At 42.3% G+C, this 15,706-nt stretch overlaps 1 protein-coding gene across 4 annotated transcripts in view; it reads right to left on the bottom strand.

The window, feature by feature from the left end:
• Positions 1 to 5,146: 5,146 nt before the first annotated feature.
• Positions 5,147 to 15,706, bottom strand: part of TGFBR3 (transforming growth factor beta receptor 3) — a 125,326-nt gene continuing 114,766 nt past the window's right edge. For all 4 annotated transcript variants that reach the window (XM_052801294.1, XM_052801293.1, XM_052801291.1 and 1 more), the window contains 2 exons: positions 15,087 to 15,194; positions 5,147 to 8,951 (listed from right to left, as the gene is read on the bottom strand). In XM_052801294.1, coding sequence (XP_052657254.1) covers positions 8,833 to 8,951; positions 15,087 to 15,194 — 227 coding nt within the window. In that variant the 3' untranslated portion in view covers positions 5,147 to 8,832. The remainder of the gene's footprint in view (positions 8,952 to 15,086; positions 15,195 to 15,706) is intronic.

Below are 15,706 nucleotides of genomic sequence, written 5' to 3'. Positions count from 1 at the left end.
CATCCTGGCCAACTGCGGGTGCTCAGTTAGGAATGGAATTACTCTAGGATCTCCCCAATGCCCATACAGGAGACAGGCAAGGTGTGCTGAGTTAGCCTCAGGGACTGCCTGCCTCCAGCGACCATATAGAAAGCACAGGCTGATGGCTCCCCTAACTGCCTGAACTAAGCAAAGAGAATCCAGACCTTTAAGATTTTGAAAGAGAGCATGGTTGAGTCATATCCTCCAGATGTAAAACGCTTGTTCACAGGAGCACTGGCTTGCATACTCTAGATGATTTCTGCACTATTCATGCCCACGTGCATTTGTCCTCTAACATACACACTGGCACTTTCCCTTTTTGAGTTCTCCCACTACTAGATGGAATGATGTGTTTGTATATATGTATGCATTTATATTTAAAAACATAAATACGTGACTACCTAGCTTTTTGGTATCACAGTTTTGTCTTTTCTCAATAAAAGCACAGGAAAGCTACAAAAATGTAGCTGGGATCCATGTAACCATACTGTTTGTCATTACTCAAATAAACACAGTAATTAGGATTTCTTACAACTTCTAAAAGAGAGAATAGCAAATTTGTTCTTGGTTCACAGTTGTTTAACCAGACATTGACTAAGAAGTATACACTCTAGAAGTATGAGGTCTGACTTTCAACACCTTGTATGCTTAGCCTCAGATATAAATTTTTATTTAAGCTTTTTGGTTTTTACCTTTGAATGAAAGAGCAATGCCATAAATAAAAGTTTACAAAAGCAAGCAATGGAGAAATCTTCTGGAATTAGCTTGATATAGCCCTACTCCTACTGTTAAACCAGAAAACAAAATTAACCATACACGACGCCTTGGCAAAGCTACATTTCTGAAGCTCCTGATATAACTATGGCCTCCTCAGCAGGTTATCCCATGATGCAGGTGGTGGGCACAACCCGAGGAGAAATTGCTCCTCTCCGCAGAGCAGATCATCCTGTGCATTCCATGGCCCACGGGGACAGGAGAAGGGCCGGGCAGCTGGCCTGGTAAAAGCCTCTTGGTTTATGACAGACCCTTGTTGTCTAACATCTAGTAAAGTATGACTCACTTCAGGGACACACATTTGAGGGAAGCCACAGAAAAATTAACTAAGCACTGCCAGTAAAAACATGGGTGTACTTGATCTGGCTTTGTAATGGTACAAAGCATGTCAGCAGGGTACACGCTTTCCAGGGTGATCATCCCTCAACCATCCCTGGACAAAACCAGCACACTCTGCTTCTCGTGCTACAGTATTCGTAATCACAGCATTGATCCAGCTTTCTCTGTCAAACAACTTGACAATAACCTCATTGTGGATTCCTTCCTTTTTCCATCCTTAATTACCAACATTGCCTCCCCACATCATCAGACCGAGGGCACCGCCAGCTTAGTCTATGTAAAATAAAAATACTGCCTCACCTTCTTCTTTATGTAGGTGTTTGCCATCTTATACCTGCTCCTGTCTCTACTGACCATCTTCCACATCTTCAGCATGCTTCATCACCTTGTACGTGCAGTAGTCTGCTTTTTCTGTGCTGCCCTGTGCACCAGAGCTGCCTGACAAGCATGTTTTGTGGCTCTAAGAGAGGGTGTGAAACGTTTCGTCAGAGGACTGGGATCCAAACCCCACCTTTGGGTCTCTTTCCACCTAAAACAAAAGAGTGAGGCCAGGTCTGTTTTGTGACCAGAGCCCCGGACCATGCAGGTGCCACCTGCACGCAGAGACGCTGTACAGAGCTGTCCGTTGTCCCAGAGGGTGCAGGGGCCCTCATCGCTCCCCACGCGGTGGTTCAGTTAGATGGCAATTTAACTATCAGGCTGAAAATGTGAGCCACCCCCCCTCCCCATCCAAACCCACGTGCATCTTTCAGCAACAGCGGTATTTTTGTCAAAAAAGGTTCACAACAGCTCCACCTTTTGCCTCACATGCTCCCACTGGGCATACGCGGACTGTCATGGCTGTCCCCTTTCAAATCTATGCCTGAACACCCGCTTCCCCTGAGGAGCCATTGCTGAACGCTGCCATGCCCCCCTCAGCTGTCCCCTCGGCACCCCTGTGCTGGCAGCCGCCTCCCCTCTCACTTTGTCCGAGCTCCACTGCAAAACCCTCTTGGGACGGTGCCGAGCCCCACGCTGCCATTTTGAGCCTGCCTGAGAAGCCACAGGTCTCCCCCTGACCTGTGGTGGGGCCGCCCCTCCACCTGCCTGCCCCCTGCTCCTGCGTGAGCTGGATGGGGAAAGGCAGAAGTTTGCTCTCCTTCACGACAGAGATTTTTATTTTGAACTCCTGAGCACGGTTTTTAGCAACGGAGGAGTTCCCCCGAAGGCAGGACTAGCGTTTTACCCATTCTCATCCTTGCGACGCGAACACGCGCCACCTGACCATCCCATGCGTCAGCACCGCGGTGCTCCTAACCGGAGCCTGTTGTATTTCACGGCCCTTCTTCCTGAAGCCAAAGCCAGAGCGAGCTGCTTAGCTTACACAAAAACCTTATTAGTCTGAAAAAGCCTGTTAACAAAGGGCATCACAAGGATAGACATACCCCAAAGTGAATATCACAAGTCCTGTCAATAATAATCCCACTCGCTTTGCTGATGCCTAACACTTGGTAAGCGCGAGTTCCTGGTGATAGGCAACATCCCGGGCCGAACGCGCGTGCTGGGGGCAGGTCGCTGCCGCAGCCGGTGCGTGGCAGCCCTGGAAGCCCGCCAGCTCCAGCTCCTTTCAGGCTGAAGCGTGGCATGAGTCTTCAGCCTCCCATCTCCAGACACTTTCTAACTGCTTCCTTCATGTAATTTTATAGTTTCCTTTCAGTGATTTAAATTTTCTATGACATGTTTTGTCACTCAGAAATTTTGTGAAAACCCAAATATTCCTGCGGCAAATGCCCTGCGTGTATTCCTCTTGAATCTTCCTGTTTATTTTATTTTCCATTCTTAACAGCTAGTGTTACTAATCACTTTTAGGATTACGGACTAATAAAAATATTGCATAGAGCAAAGACTTTCCCTACATCCCAAGCTCTTATGACCCCATGGGATATGCCTGCCTGCACTAAAGGACAAACAGAACTTTAAATGCTTAGAGAATTGGGAAAACCAGAGTCACTCACAGGGATTGCATTTTGATTTTAGCAGGCATACCATAAAGAATTTACATGGCTGACAAAACAGAGAGTTTTGCGGAGCCACTTAAAGCATCTTTAAATACCATCAGCTTTTTCTGCTTAACACTCCATATTCTGATTTTTAAAATACTGATTTAATTTTTTGTCAGTACAGTATGTTCTTTGCTAGAGCTGGCAGTTTACAAGCAGCAATAACAGCAGAGCGAAAAAGAGACTCCACCCAAATATTTTTTAACCAATTCTTCAGATATACATGCCAAAAAAATTGGATGGAAAAAAATTTGTCATTTTAAAAAACTGCAAGAGTAACACTTTTGTGCTGCTTTTCTTCCTCAACTATCTGTAAACCAACTCCTCTTTATACTTTTCCTAAACACAGTAGAACTGCAGCACAGAACTAACTGCCAGGCAGGCAAGACCGGCTGCACAGCAGGCCTGGAGCCACCTCAGTGCACATCATCTGCTGGACAGGTTGCAGTGGGTCCCTGAAGGCTTCTAGCAAATGAGAGACTATAAAAATGTAATTTAAGCCATAACCTTCTTTTGGTAGGTGAAGCGATGTAATTTGATCTTTCTTATGCAAAGAATTCAAACAGTGTAAACGCACACAGGTTCACAAGGCCAGGTCTAGGGCCAGAGATCTGGGAATACAGTACCAAAACTGAGCTGCAAACAGAATTCCAGCCTCATAAATATCTGCTTTACAATTACAAAGTGACAAGTGTGAAAATTTATCAAAATATTGGCTCCTTTATCCTTTTATATTGTCTTGGAGGGAACACTGTGATAAATTTAATTGTTTAACTTAGAAGAGCTCTGGACTGTGTTCTTCCTGAAACAGGCACTTGGTATTTTTTGATTCTCCAAAATGTTTGCTTCACTCACAAATGCTTGACAGAAACAAACACACACAACATCAATGCTTACTCTGCAATATGGTAAGACTCTCAATGTCTAAAAATACTCATGAAAATATATCACCATTTGTTGGCTAACAATTGCATTATGAAACACTGATCATGCTTTCACACCATGTTTCAGTCAAAATACAAATCTTAGAGGTGAAGGTGAAGAACAGCTCTAGTATCTTTATGCTGAGTCAGCTTTACAGAGCTCATTTCCAAAGGAAAAAAATGTGTCTTAATGCAGAAACTGAAATATGGCTGTTATGAAGTAATAAATCTATTACACCTCCGTGAATTGTAAGTCATAGGCAACATGTAAGCTTACGATAGCTTCTAATTAATAGCCTTTTCTGTACTGAAGGAATCTTGATATTTAAAAGTGATCATTAAACATTTTAGATCCCTTTCTTGGGGAACTCTCTTTTGTGAGTTAATAGCCGCAACCTTTGAATAACCCCAGGGAAATACTGCTGAGGCTGGCTTCCCCAGAGTGCCCATAAAGAATATTTTGCACATGAAATACAGGAAACAAAGCAATAAGCAGGATAGTAAACACCCAAATCCTTGCCTTGCTGATACATGGCCAAACTATCTGCTCTAGCACAGGAAGACCCTTCAGTAACAAAAACACACGGCAGCCTTGCTCACGTGTCTCCAGGGTACTTGCAGTCAAGGGTACAACAGCCCAAGGGAGCTCTGCTGCTTCAGCCAGAGGACTAACAGCAGAGCCTTAGGCTTGACTGTGCTCAAGCCAGGCTTTGTGCAGGACGGGACTGAGGCTGTGTCTTGACAGGCAACAACTAAACGCCTGCAGAGTCAGAGCTTTGGACTTCAAATTAGAGTGAAGAACAGCAGCATTTAACTGAATTTATCTACTGGTTTCTCCAAGAAGCCACGATCCTGAGAAGCCAATGAAAGCCAATGGATAAAAGAACACAGAACGGAGAAAATGGAGGTGGTCACACAAAAGCAAATCCTGCCTTAACACACACAATTCCCACTGCCATTTACGGGACATGAGGACATGGCAGTGACACAGAACTCGATCTACTGCTGCTGGCTCTGTACAACTTCAAATAAATGAATCACAGCATCATGTATTAATAAATTGATATATACTTTATTATGCACAAGAGACTAAGATGACACAACACTGTGGTTATCAAAACTGTACAACTATGTATTTCCACAAGTCTCTGAAATACTGAATGTAATATGAAATACAAACGGGGTGTTCAGACTGGCCACAGGTATTAGCAAGTAAATTTCTCCCATTGTTTGATTTAAAAAAACATCTGGCATTTGGATCTTAAAGAAACATCCTTATTTATTCAAAGGTGAAAATATTGTGTTTGGAACTGGCAGCGAAGATCTGATAATGCTATGAACAACCCCACGAATGACAAACAACAACAGGGCAGAACAGTCACCTCACATGAAGGGCTGTCAGCACAACCAACAGTACAGTCTTCTTGTGAAGCATGAGGTAGATATACATAACAGAAAGAACAGTACATACAGGAGAGAAATGGTTAGAAAAGGGCAGCGGGAAGGTTACAATCATCAGCATCTACAGACATTTTGCAAAATCCATTTCCACGTGGAAAATGCTACAAAAATAGCCTAACACAGAAAGATCTGACTTCTTGAAACATGGATATAGTAATGTCCAAAACCAAATGCTGAAAAAGGTTAGAGTTAGTGATTAGAAGATGCATGACACAACGAGCAGTCTGCTTTGGAGTTTAAGTACGTTACTAATAGCTTTTACAGACAGAAAGCATCCCTCTTAAGCCCAATCCTCCCATTCTTATATAAGAAGTTCCTTCGCAGTCGATTCCATCACGCTGAAATTTACCACTGAGTCTGTCCCTCCGAAGCCCTGCTTTAAAGCCCTCCACCGGGACAGGAGTGTCTCACTGGCCTTCCACACCCCACGGGTATCTGCCACGTGAAGTCCAGTGCAGCAAGACCATGTTTCACAGAGGTGGGAACCAGTGGCTTTGTGGTTACACATTCAGGAACTTGCCACACCACACACAGAAACTTGCAGTAGAGACGAATGGCTGCTATAAAAGTAGAGCTTATAGGTATATCAGTACTCTGAACTGCAGGCAGCTTAACAGCTGCTGGAAAGTACTATACATTTTTGTAATAAAGCTATTAACTGGGAATGCCCGGGTTTGGTTCTCTCTCTCTATTGAAGCAGAAATGGCTGTTCCGTCTGCTAAGTAATTACATGTAGTTTTGGTAACCTCCAATAGACAATTAATTCAGATTGATTAAAATGTCTGAATTAAATAGCTGAGTACCCCAAGTTCAGTTAATTTAAACTGTATTTCAAATACAAGTCAACAAATTGAATCTTTGATCTTTATATATTTTTGGTTTATCCAACGGTAAATATAAATCTGTAAATTATTTTAAAATTAGAGTAAATTTTTGATAAAAAACATTGATAATGCAGCATGTTTCTCTCAAAAATATACAATTATCTATTTTACATAAAAGTTTTCAACCTGTCCATCCCAACAACCAAATCTAAAACCTCCTATGAGAAACTACTTAATAAAATATCTGAGGAAGGAAAGGGTTAAAACAGGAAAAAGAATTTACAAAATACATAAATTTCACAGTAACTGAAATTAAACATTTCATATAGACTAACTTACATTTATCTAAAACATTTAAATATATCTTTATACAGAATTTTAATGTAGTAAAATATAGCTATGATTGAACTTAAAGACTCTAGTCTTCTTTGAAGACATCTTTAAAGACTTTACACATAGAATATGCTTATACAATACATTCTGCTGAAGGTTAGGCAAAGCGCTTTCTTTTCAACCACACAGGTAGCACATTCATCCTCCCAACACCTCGTAACAAAGCCAATCCTGCATACCCTTATGCATGGGGATAACTACACTTACATGACAATTCTGTCAATGTTACCAGGACTTCTCATTGGCCTGGTAACATAAAACACTTTTTGTATGTATAACTCTATGCACTGATAATCTGCATGGACTCTGAGAATAGCCATAAGGTGTAGAGTTGAGCATGTGCTTGTACTAGCAAGGAGCATGCGTGTAGTTACTCATATGCACAAATGTTTGCAGGATTAGTAACAGATTTGATTTAAAGTGAGTAATATTCCACCTGATCCTGGGCACTTACATCTATTGCATATCTTGCACTTCGACCATCCTGGCATCAGCAAGGCACAAGTGTAGAATCAGCAAAAGAAACCTGCAGCTCAGACTTCAGAGCAGACTATCACTCTAGTGTAATGAATTCCCTTCTCCTCTTGCAGAACACAGGTAACCTTCGCTAAAATTAATGAAAGTTACTCTTCTCATTTTTAGAGGAAAACAATGCTCATTTTTCCTCAAAGGAGAAGGATCAGTAGAACACATTACAATTACAAAGTGGCAACTTAACAGTCAAACAATTACAGATTAAAAGTGTCCTTCTTTTCATTTGGCATCGATTTGAAGGTCAAGATATGGCAATGACACTAAAAAAAATACTGTGACAGTTAGTACCTTTCTGCCATTTCCATATTCTGACACTACTTTGGGACCATCCAATTGCAATGTTCATACAACAGTCTGACACAAACAACTGCACAACTATCTTAAGAGAATAGCTGCATTTTGATACGCAGTATTCTGCACAAACAACAGGCTCTACTGTACATTCTTTGTGCCCTCAAAACCATCTCTTATTTCAAAGGGAATTTGGGCTAGCTAAAGGATTAGAACTAAATTACCTTTTTTATCTCCTCTATCTACCTATTATAAACTTAAGAGACAGTTGGGGTATTTTTTTTATATATATATATATGCATTACATATTTTATGTATGGAAGGAACACTGAGCTCATTTCCCCATTGTTAAAGTGGTAAGTTAAGCTCTGTATACTTAGGTACACATCTATTTGCATAAAGACATTGCCATTAACGGTACACACACATCTATGTTAGTGCATAAGACCATTACTTGTCTTAACATTTGTGTGTGCCTGTATTTGGTAGAGTAGATTAAAAAAAAAAAAAAATCTCATTAAAGAGCTTTGGCCCAGAGAAGAAGAAAGGGAATGTTAGGGTGTGCTCTTCTCCCATTAGCTAATCAATGCATATTAAAACAAAAATACCTGGAAGAAACCTGAAGCTGCAAACACAACAGGAAAGCAAATGAGATGCTGTAGCTGTAAGCTTAACAAAACGAACGTTACTCAAAAGTGGCTAAACATAAGTGAAGTAATAAAATGTTATTAACCAAAGAGACCTGACCTCGAGGCTTTCTTGCTTAGACAAATAGAAATCCTTTGACCTAAGATCATCTCTGTTCTGCTTATCTTGTTCAATTCCCTTAATGAATACCTTGTGTCAATGAGAAGGTTTAGGGAAAGAAAAAAGTCATATAGACAAAGCAGCATTTTTCCAAACTGGCATAGGTTTCACATTGAGGGCCCATGGACCCCTAGAACAGGTTGCAGTACTGTAAAATTAGTAGCTTTGTCACATGTAGCATAACATGCTATAGAAGATCCAACAGGCTGTGTTTACCCATGCATTGTGTGCACATATACACACTCACGCACACAGTGGCTTCCCCAAAAGAAAATCAGTCTTTTTTTTTTTCCTGTAGAAAAATTCCTCCTCCTTTTTTCAAAAGCAGCCAAACCAATCCTTTTAACTTCAAAAAGCTGATGTCCACGCACAGTCCTTTGAACCTATGCACTCTTATGTTGCTCCTCAGCTGTGTTCCCCCTGGAGTTAGGTTGCACTGCTGCTAGAGCAGGGGGTGCTCTGTGTGCTGCCAATGCTGTGCGCTGCACTGCTGTTCTCGGAGGCTGGCGGGGACGTAGGGACCTGCTGTCTTCCTGCTGTTTCCCCTGAGGGAAAGGAGAGAAAAAGTGGGGTCGGGACAAGGGAAATTGAAAATGTTAGTTGTCACAGAAAACAATAATCCATTCCTTCCCAGTCTTCCTCTTCTGGTGGTTTGTATTTCCATGCAATGAATATCTGGGGTGACAGACCTCAAACAGAGTACTGTTGAAAATGTTGTGAGACTTTGGCACCTTAGCATTGCTGTGCACATGGGGAAAATAATATTGCTGTTTTCTTAAGCATTTTAAAAGCAGGTGATGTAAACTGCCAAGATAGACACCGTCCATCTTCTGTTGTCAGCTGTCACTCAAATGGGTCCCGTTACATGACTCAGACCACTTTATAGCTTTGCTGTTTCATGGAAAAAGGCCAATGAAACGCAGGCTTTAGTTTTAATGCCAGTTTATAGAGCAGCATATTTACTAAAAGTGGAGCTGAAGACAATGTTCTTCAATCAGCTGGATGCCACATATCCTGAGACGTGGCCGGTTTCCTTCATGTAGAAAAACAACAGGCTACCCTGCAAGCTTGACTTGAGTTGCTCCAAATGTAACATGCAGGAAGCTTCCCTATAGCTACCACGGTACATGTAGCACTTCTAACCTGTAGCGAGAACAAGTCTCAAAATTTCTTGTTAATTATTTACTGATGATAAATTAAAAGCCCTTTGTTATTTGGATTGCCAAATCAAGCGCTAGGAATTAAAGCCAGATTTATGGCTCCTGATAAACACTAGATTTTTGTCTGCTCTCCTCACACCCCTTCTGCACCTGTGGCTGGGATCCTACGGAAAAAATCCAGCTCTCAACTAGCATGGAAGTAAAAATTGCGCCATTATACCCAAAAGATCATAATGAGGCCATGTAGGAAATGGTAACTATGGCATTTTTTAAGTTACAGTGCTCAAATTTGCAACCCTAGCAATATTACAAAATAGGCTCTTCAAAACAGACGGCAAGACTAAGTTTGTATAACGTACACTGCAGCTGCCCCCTTCCTTGAACTCCTCTCTCAGGATGCAAACCTGTGATCTCAGCACAGTAACACGGACAGACTGCTGCTGCTTGAGCTGCAGGCCAACCATGGCAGCCAGCACCAGCACGGCTGCTTTCCCAGCAAAGGAGCAAGACGGAAGTGTTTTGCTGGATCATGGGCAGGAACGACTGGGAAAAATCAAAGGCTGGTACATCTCCTGCCTCACGAGTTCATAGTGACACAGATCTCCCTGCTTCACCTTGCCCTAGGTTATCTGAAACCTGACGCCATGGGCCAGGTCTGCAGAGTCCAATTTTTCTTCCCTGCTCAGGATTTGTCCCCAGTGATTGTTGCTTCAGTGACAGGTTGAAGGCTGGAGGCACAGCCTGCATCCAGAGGGTTACAGAGCAGGGACGAGCCAGCTTCCTCCCACAGGAGCTGCTCTGGCACATCCCCATGCCCTGTGTGCTGCTGCCCAGCTGCCAGAGCCCCGAGCTCCTCAGGAATGCGGCCGCAGAGGAAGCGTGCCTTTAACGCTTTGTGTCTCCGGCCAAAAAATGTCCTGCCACAGGCTGCTCAGCATGCAGAGGTCTGCTACAAACAAAGGAGATCTGAGGATTTCTCACAGCAGAGGTTGCAAGTGCTCTTCGTAATGGAAACCAGCAGGCTCGCTGCTAGCTCACGCTGCAGCCACAGCTGTAAATGCGCGTAAGGCCCCACAACGCACAGCTCTTGCCTTACACCCCACTGGTCTAGGAATGGGGAGGAAAGAAGGGACGGGACAGGACAGAAAAGCAACAAACTAAAAAAAGCCACTAAACCACTTCACCCAGGAGGCCAATGAAATATTTAAAAAGAGGGTGAGGATCTCGCTCTTGAATACAGCACTCGGTCCAGCATTTACTCTTGTGAGCAGATTTTGAGTCTCTTTTTCCCAGTGTAAGAAATAAGTACGTAGCTCGTCCACGAGCAGCGGATTTCTGCTCACACGCAGCAGGTCAGAGTCTACCCCCAGCCGTCTGCAAATAAACCGAGTTTCAGCTCTAACTTGCACTGGAAGTAGCTTTGCAGCCCGTCAGGATAAACTGTATCAAATCAATGTCTGTGTCATCGTGCCGTAAAAGCCTTCCTAAGCCTTGTTTGGATGCCTTCCCCTCCCAACTCTCTCCCTTCTCCTGCAGTTGTTTGTGTACAAGTCTTCCTTCCTTTTGTGCTACAGGATATATTTATGAAGGCCGTGATAAGCAATCCCCCTTCCATTAAAACAAAACAAGCGAAGACAAACGTTTATCAGAAACCAGCCAGCCGGCGAAACCCTACCCCGGCAGCGCGCCGCGCAGAGGAACGGCGGGCGCTGCGCTCCCCCCGCGGGGCCCCCGGCCCCCGCGCCCTCCCGCCGGCTCTCCTCGCAGCTCCGCCGTCACCCATTTTGCAAACCGCATGATCACACACGGCTTTGCGTCAGCCTCAGCACGTCAATACAATCTGTATGCATTTACCCAGAAATTCATTTATAAGCTAAACACATGTTGTTTTTATTTTATGGCAGAGCGACAACCGCAGTGCCGGAGTCCCCGGGCGAGCCCGACAGCTCGCTCTACTCCTCCCGGCTCCTCTGGAAAGCGTCTTAAGAGGCACCTTCCCTTCGCTTTGGGATGGCAGCCCCCTTCCCTCCGCTGTAACACAACTGCCTCTGCAGCACCTCATTTCTAGAGCACAATCAGCAGCTCTGATCAACAAGTGGTCCTGGTGTAACAATAACAAATTCTCAATGTCCTCGGAAAAAAAATCCGAATCGCAGCGATGTTATGAACACAGACTAGCAACTACATCTGGACTGGCTGGTTTTTCCTGCATTTTATTTCCTCAACACCTAGCTAATCTGTATTGGAGTTTTTTTTAAAGAATATTCATGAAGAGGATGTAAAGAAATGTAAACTATCACTGAAGAGGTGTTCCCCATCTGTCTTTTTTGTGTAAACAGCTTAATGTACCTCATGTTACTGAACCAGAACTGCTCAAAATGGACATGTCTCATCTATTGACAGTAAACAAGCTTCTACCCATCTGAATGCGACAACATGCACTTTATTATTCACACTTAGGAAAGCTGCCAGTTGTACTCCCTGTCCAGGAAGTCTGAATGTTTGCTTTTCTATCTCCATTTGCCAAATATAATTGGTTGCTATGTCAGTTTATTTTAAATCAGATCCCGTAAAAAAGGGAGAAGTGGGGGAGGAGGGACGCTTTTAACTGCTCAGATTTTGGAACATTTTATCCTCTTAACTTGCAACACTGCTGGGAGAAGGAAAGCATGCTTTCTAAGAGAATGAAGCAACTGATGTTCTCTGCTAAACCAGTCTCATTAACTAATCAGACTTGTGCATGTCCCTTCCTAAACATAGTCAATTATCCCCATTAGGACATATTACATTGATAGATACTTCTATGGTTAAATTTTGAAGGGTTTCTGTACCCACGCACACTGCAAAATTTTTGCTTCTTCGTAAGACTCCCAGGTAAACTGGGTTAATCGTGGCAAACGTCTGCTACTTTCCCGTTGTTCTTGGGTCCTCTCCAGGCAGGACCAACACTGCTGTGGAAAGCTTTCAGCCACCTTTTACATCCTTTAACTAACTTCAGAAAGGATCAAAAGTATGGAGTCCTTTTGCAGAAAAGTCAGCTAAAATTCCTCCTCTGCTATAATCCTAGCTTCTCCTCTCTCTTCCCCTACTACCTGTGTATCTTAGGACATCTGTACTCCATGTTGAATTTTTTCAGAGAATTTAGAGTATTCTAAAGTACAATTTTGATGCTTTGGCATGCTTTTCATGACTGGAATCAGCAAAAGCCCTACATGAAAAAAATTCAACAATCCTTGTTCAATACTTGGAGATGAAATTCTACTTATTTTGTAGTTCTTTTCTACTATCAATTGTTTGAGGTTTTAATGTTAACGGCCTATCAAGATGAACAAGAGAGCTCATTCATGTAAAGCCTTCTCCATGCTAGAACAAGTCTGCCAGTAGAAACATACTGATAAAAGCGTATCGGCAAACCTTCTTATTACTGGCAAAAAGGTGGCCTTTTGCTGTATTGCATATAGCACAACAGCAACAAAAATACCTTACTTCACACATCCCAAGTTGCCATTCTCCACCAGCAGTAGCTTTTGTCTGTGCTCTGAGTATCACCAAAACACAGTTTTAGAACAAACTCGTATTTTCCAACCTTTGGTCTAAATCATGTGTTAGAAACCCAGTGCTACTTGCAACAAAATATGGTACTTCAGAACACAATTCAGCAATGCATGAATTCTCTAATGGAAAAAGACAGCCACTGTGTAGATTATCTTTTTTTTTTTTCCTCCTTATTTTAATAAAAGTCTGCAGCCAGCTCTAAGATATTTCCACTGCAGCTGGATTATCTTGTCTGCCACAGCAGTTGTCCTCTAAGAAACTGCCCGTGCCAGAGCATTCACTGCACTCTGCTGCCCTCTCCGCTACTTATACATGGTCACTACGACTGAGGTACTTTGTTAATGTAATTCTTTTAATGGGATTGGTCCAAGTCCTGTTGTGGCTGAAGAATTTATCATGTTGGCTTCCCCGTGTTCCTTGACTACTGACACACAACATGTGTCTATAGATGGTTCAGCATACAAAGAGAGATTGAACTTCCACAAATGCAGGACTAACGATATTAACTTAACAACTGTTTTAATTTTTTGTTAATAAAGGCTACATATTTGGAAATTACCTTCTTAACTTACACATTTACTCATTGAAATTGTACTTACTTTTCTTCCACAATGTTTCAGTAGTATATGAGGCAGAATTATACTATTTATACCTGTTATCACAACCTTTAAATTTTCCACATTTGCCTCAATTCCAAACAAGCTTCATGCACAGCTGATGCATTGAGAAGTATTAAACTGCTTATACAAAGTTGTTGTAGTGCCAACTGGAAAAAAAACACTTCCCCCCCAAATTAACAAAAGCTCCTGGGTCTTAATATTTACAGAAGCTCTGACCCGACAGGGCTGGATTCTCACTGCTAAATAGCTTCCATGAAATTTTAGATGCCAAAAAACCCCTGCAGCGGGCTATGGGAGCATTCCAGTACTCCAGAGCTGCACAGGTTTGGAGTAATTGACCTCACATTCTCCCCACCTCCCAGAGATCTTTGTAGGGTCTTGCGAGGTCAAAAGTGGAAATAGCTGGGAGTCCATCATGCTGTAGGGATCTTGAGAGATCCCATAATCCACAAGCAGCCAAGGTCAGATGCTGCAAATTGAGGCCCCATCAGTGTCCAGTCTTTGTCTGTACCACCTTGCAGATTACATGCAACAGCAAGCTCCCAAAACTCCCTCTTCTTCCAATACAGTCTTGGATTTCTGCTAACTTAGTTTAGTATGGAAAAAAATTCTGAGGAGATACTGAAAAATTATCTATGCCTAAAGGCTGCACCAATTCAGGCACACTCTTGGTTATTTGGTTGGACACAATTAAGTGAGATTACATATGACTTCTACCAATTTAATGTCACAGTTAAAGAATGGAGGAATAAATAATTGGGGCAAAAATTCTATGTAATCAAAAAATTCTATGTAATCAAGGCCCAAGAAACATTATATTCAGAATATGTCCATGTAAATAAAGCATTCTTTTAGGCATTTGGCCCACTCCTTATACCGATCACATCACATTCGCAGTCACATCAGCCTAATTTAGAAACTGCAGAAAATTTTTAAAAAAGGAGTATGGGCACCAAAAAGCATCCATTAACTGAAATGTTAACTAAATTTGAAATACAGAGATGCTACTAATGATAATGCACAAGCCAGGAATACTCAGTTTCACTCATGTCCCAGCTGAGTTTTCAAGATTCGCATTTAAAATTATTTTAGCAAATTTTAAATCATGTTCATCACACATAACACCTCCCTTTAGGGAAGGGCGGGTATCACTCTGCTGATACACACCAACAGGCTCATGGGAGGAGTTGCTGGAAAACACCCTAGCAAGAACAGAGTGTGAGGAAAAAAAAGTCCAGGACAGCTGGCCCCCCTCCCCTTTCCTCCCACCTTGCAAGAGTTCAGACCACATTGCATTTCCTGTGGCATGATTTGCACCAAGGTCTGTAAGAGCGCTCATACCTACCTGTGTGAGAGTAGATAAACCAGAGTGCTCCTGTTAGCAGGGCTCCAATTACGAATGCCGCAAAGGCAATGCCCACGACAGTCAGCGTGTCCAGACCATAGAACACAGCTACAAAGGTAAACACACACAATAAGGACTTTTTACTTTCAGTCGCAAATACTGCTTTACGAAAATTCACCCTTACACTTTCATGGAAAAGTTCTTTAAAAATTCAGAGTTAATTAAGCACCATTTTAAGGAACACACTAGCAGATTTGCATCAAGGAAATAAAAGTGATGCTTTCAGATATTGGCTTCAGTCCAAGCAACTGTTCCACATCACAAAGCAAAACCCCAGCTCAGCACACCCAAATCTGGAAAACGTTGTAAAAATTAAGCATTTTCAGTTGGCTGTTAATAACTTGCTTTCAATTGAATATCCATTTATCTTAAAAATGTCTTTTAAAAAGGCTGAGATTTTTGGCAAAAGATGCTTTTCATTTAAATGCGTTAACATTCAAGCAAACTTTCCCCTACATCTCCCGCAAGTTCAGTCTGAAATCTAGGTGGAGAACGGAACTGCTGTTAAGAGGGAAGAGATGCCAGCAAAAAGTCAGCGAAAACATAAATAGAAACAATTG

This window comes from Harpia harpyja, chromosome 11 (genome assembly GCF_026419915.1).
Source record: "Harpia harpyja isolate bHarHar1 chromosome 11, bHarHar1 primary haplotype, whole genome shotgun sequence".
Taxonomy (NCBI): domain Eukaryota; kingdom Metazoa; phylum Chordata; class Aves; order Accipitriformes; family Accipitridae; genus Harpia; species Harpia harpyja.
Note: the sequence above shows the minus strand (reverse complement) of the source record. Positions and strands in the feature narration are given on the sequence as shown.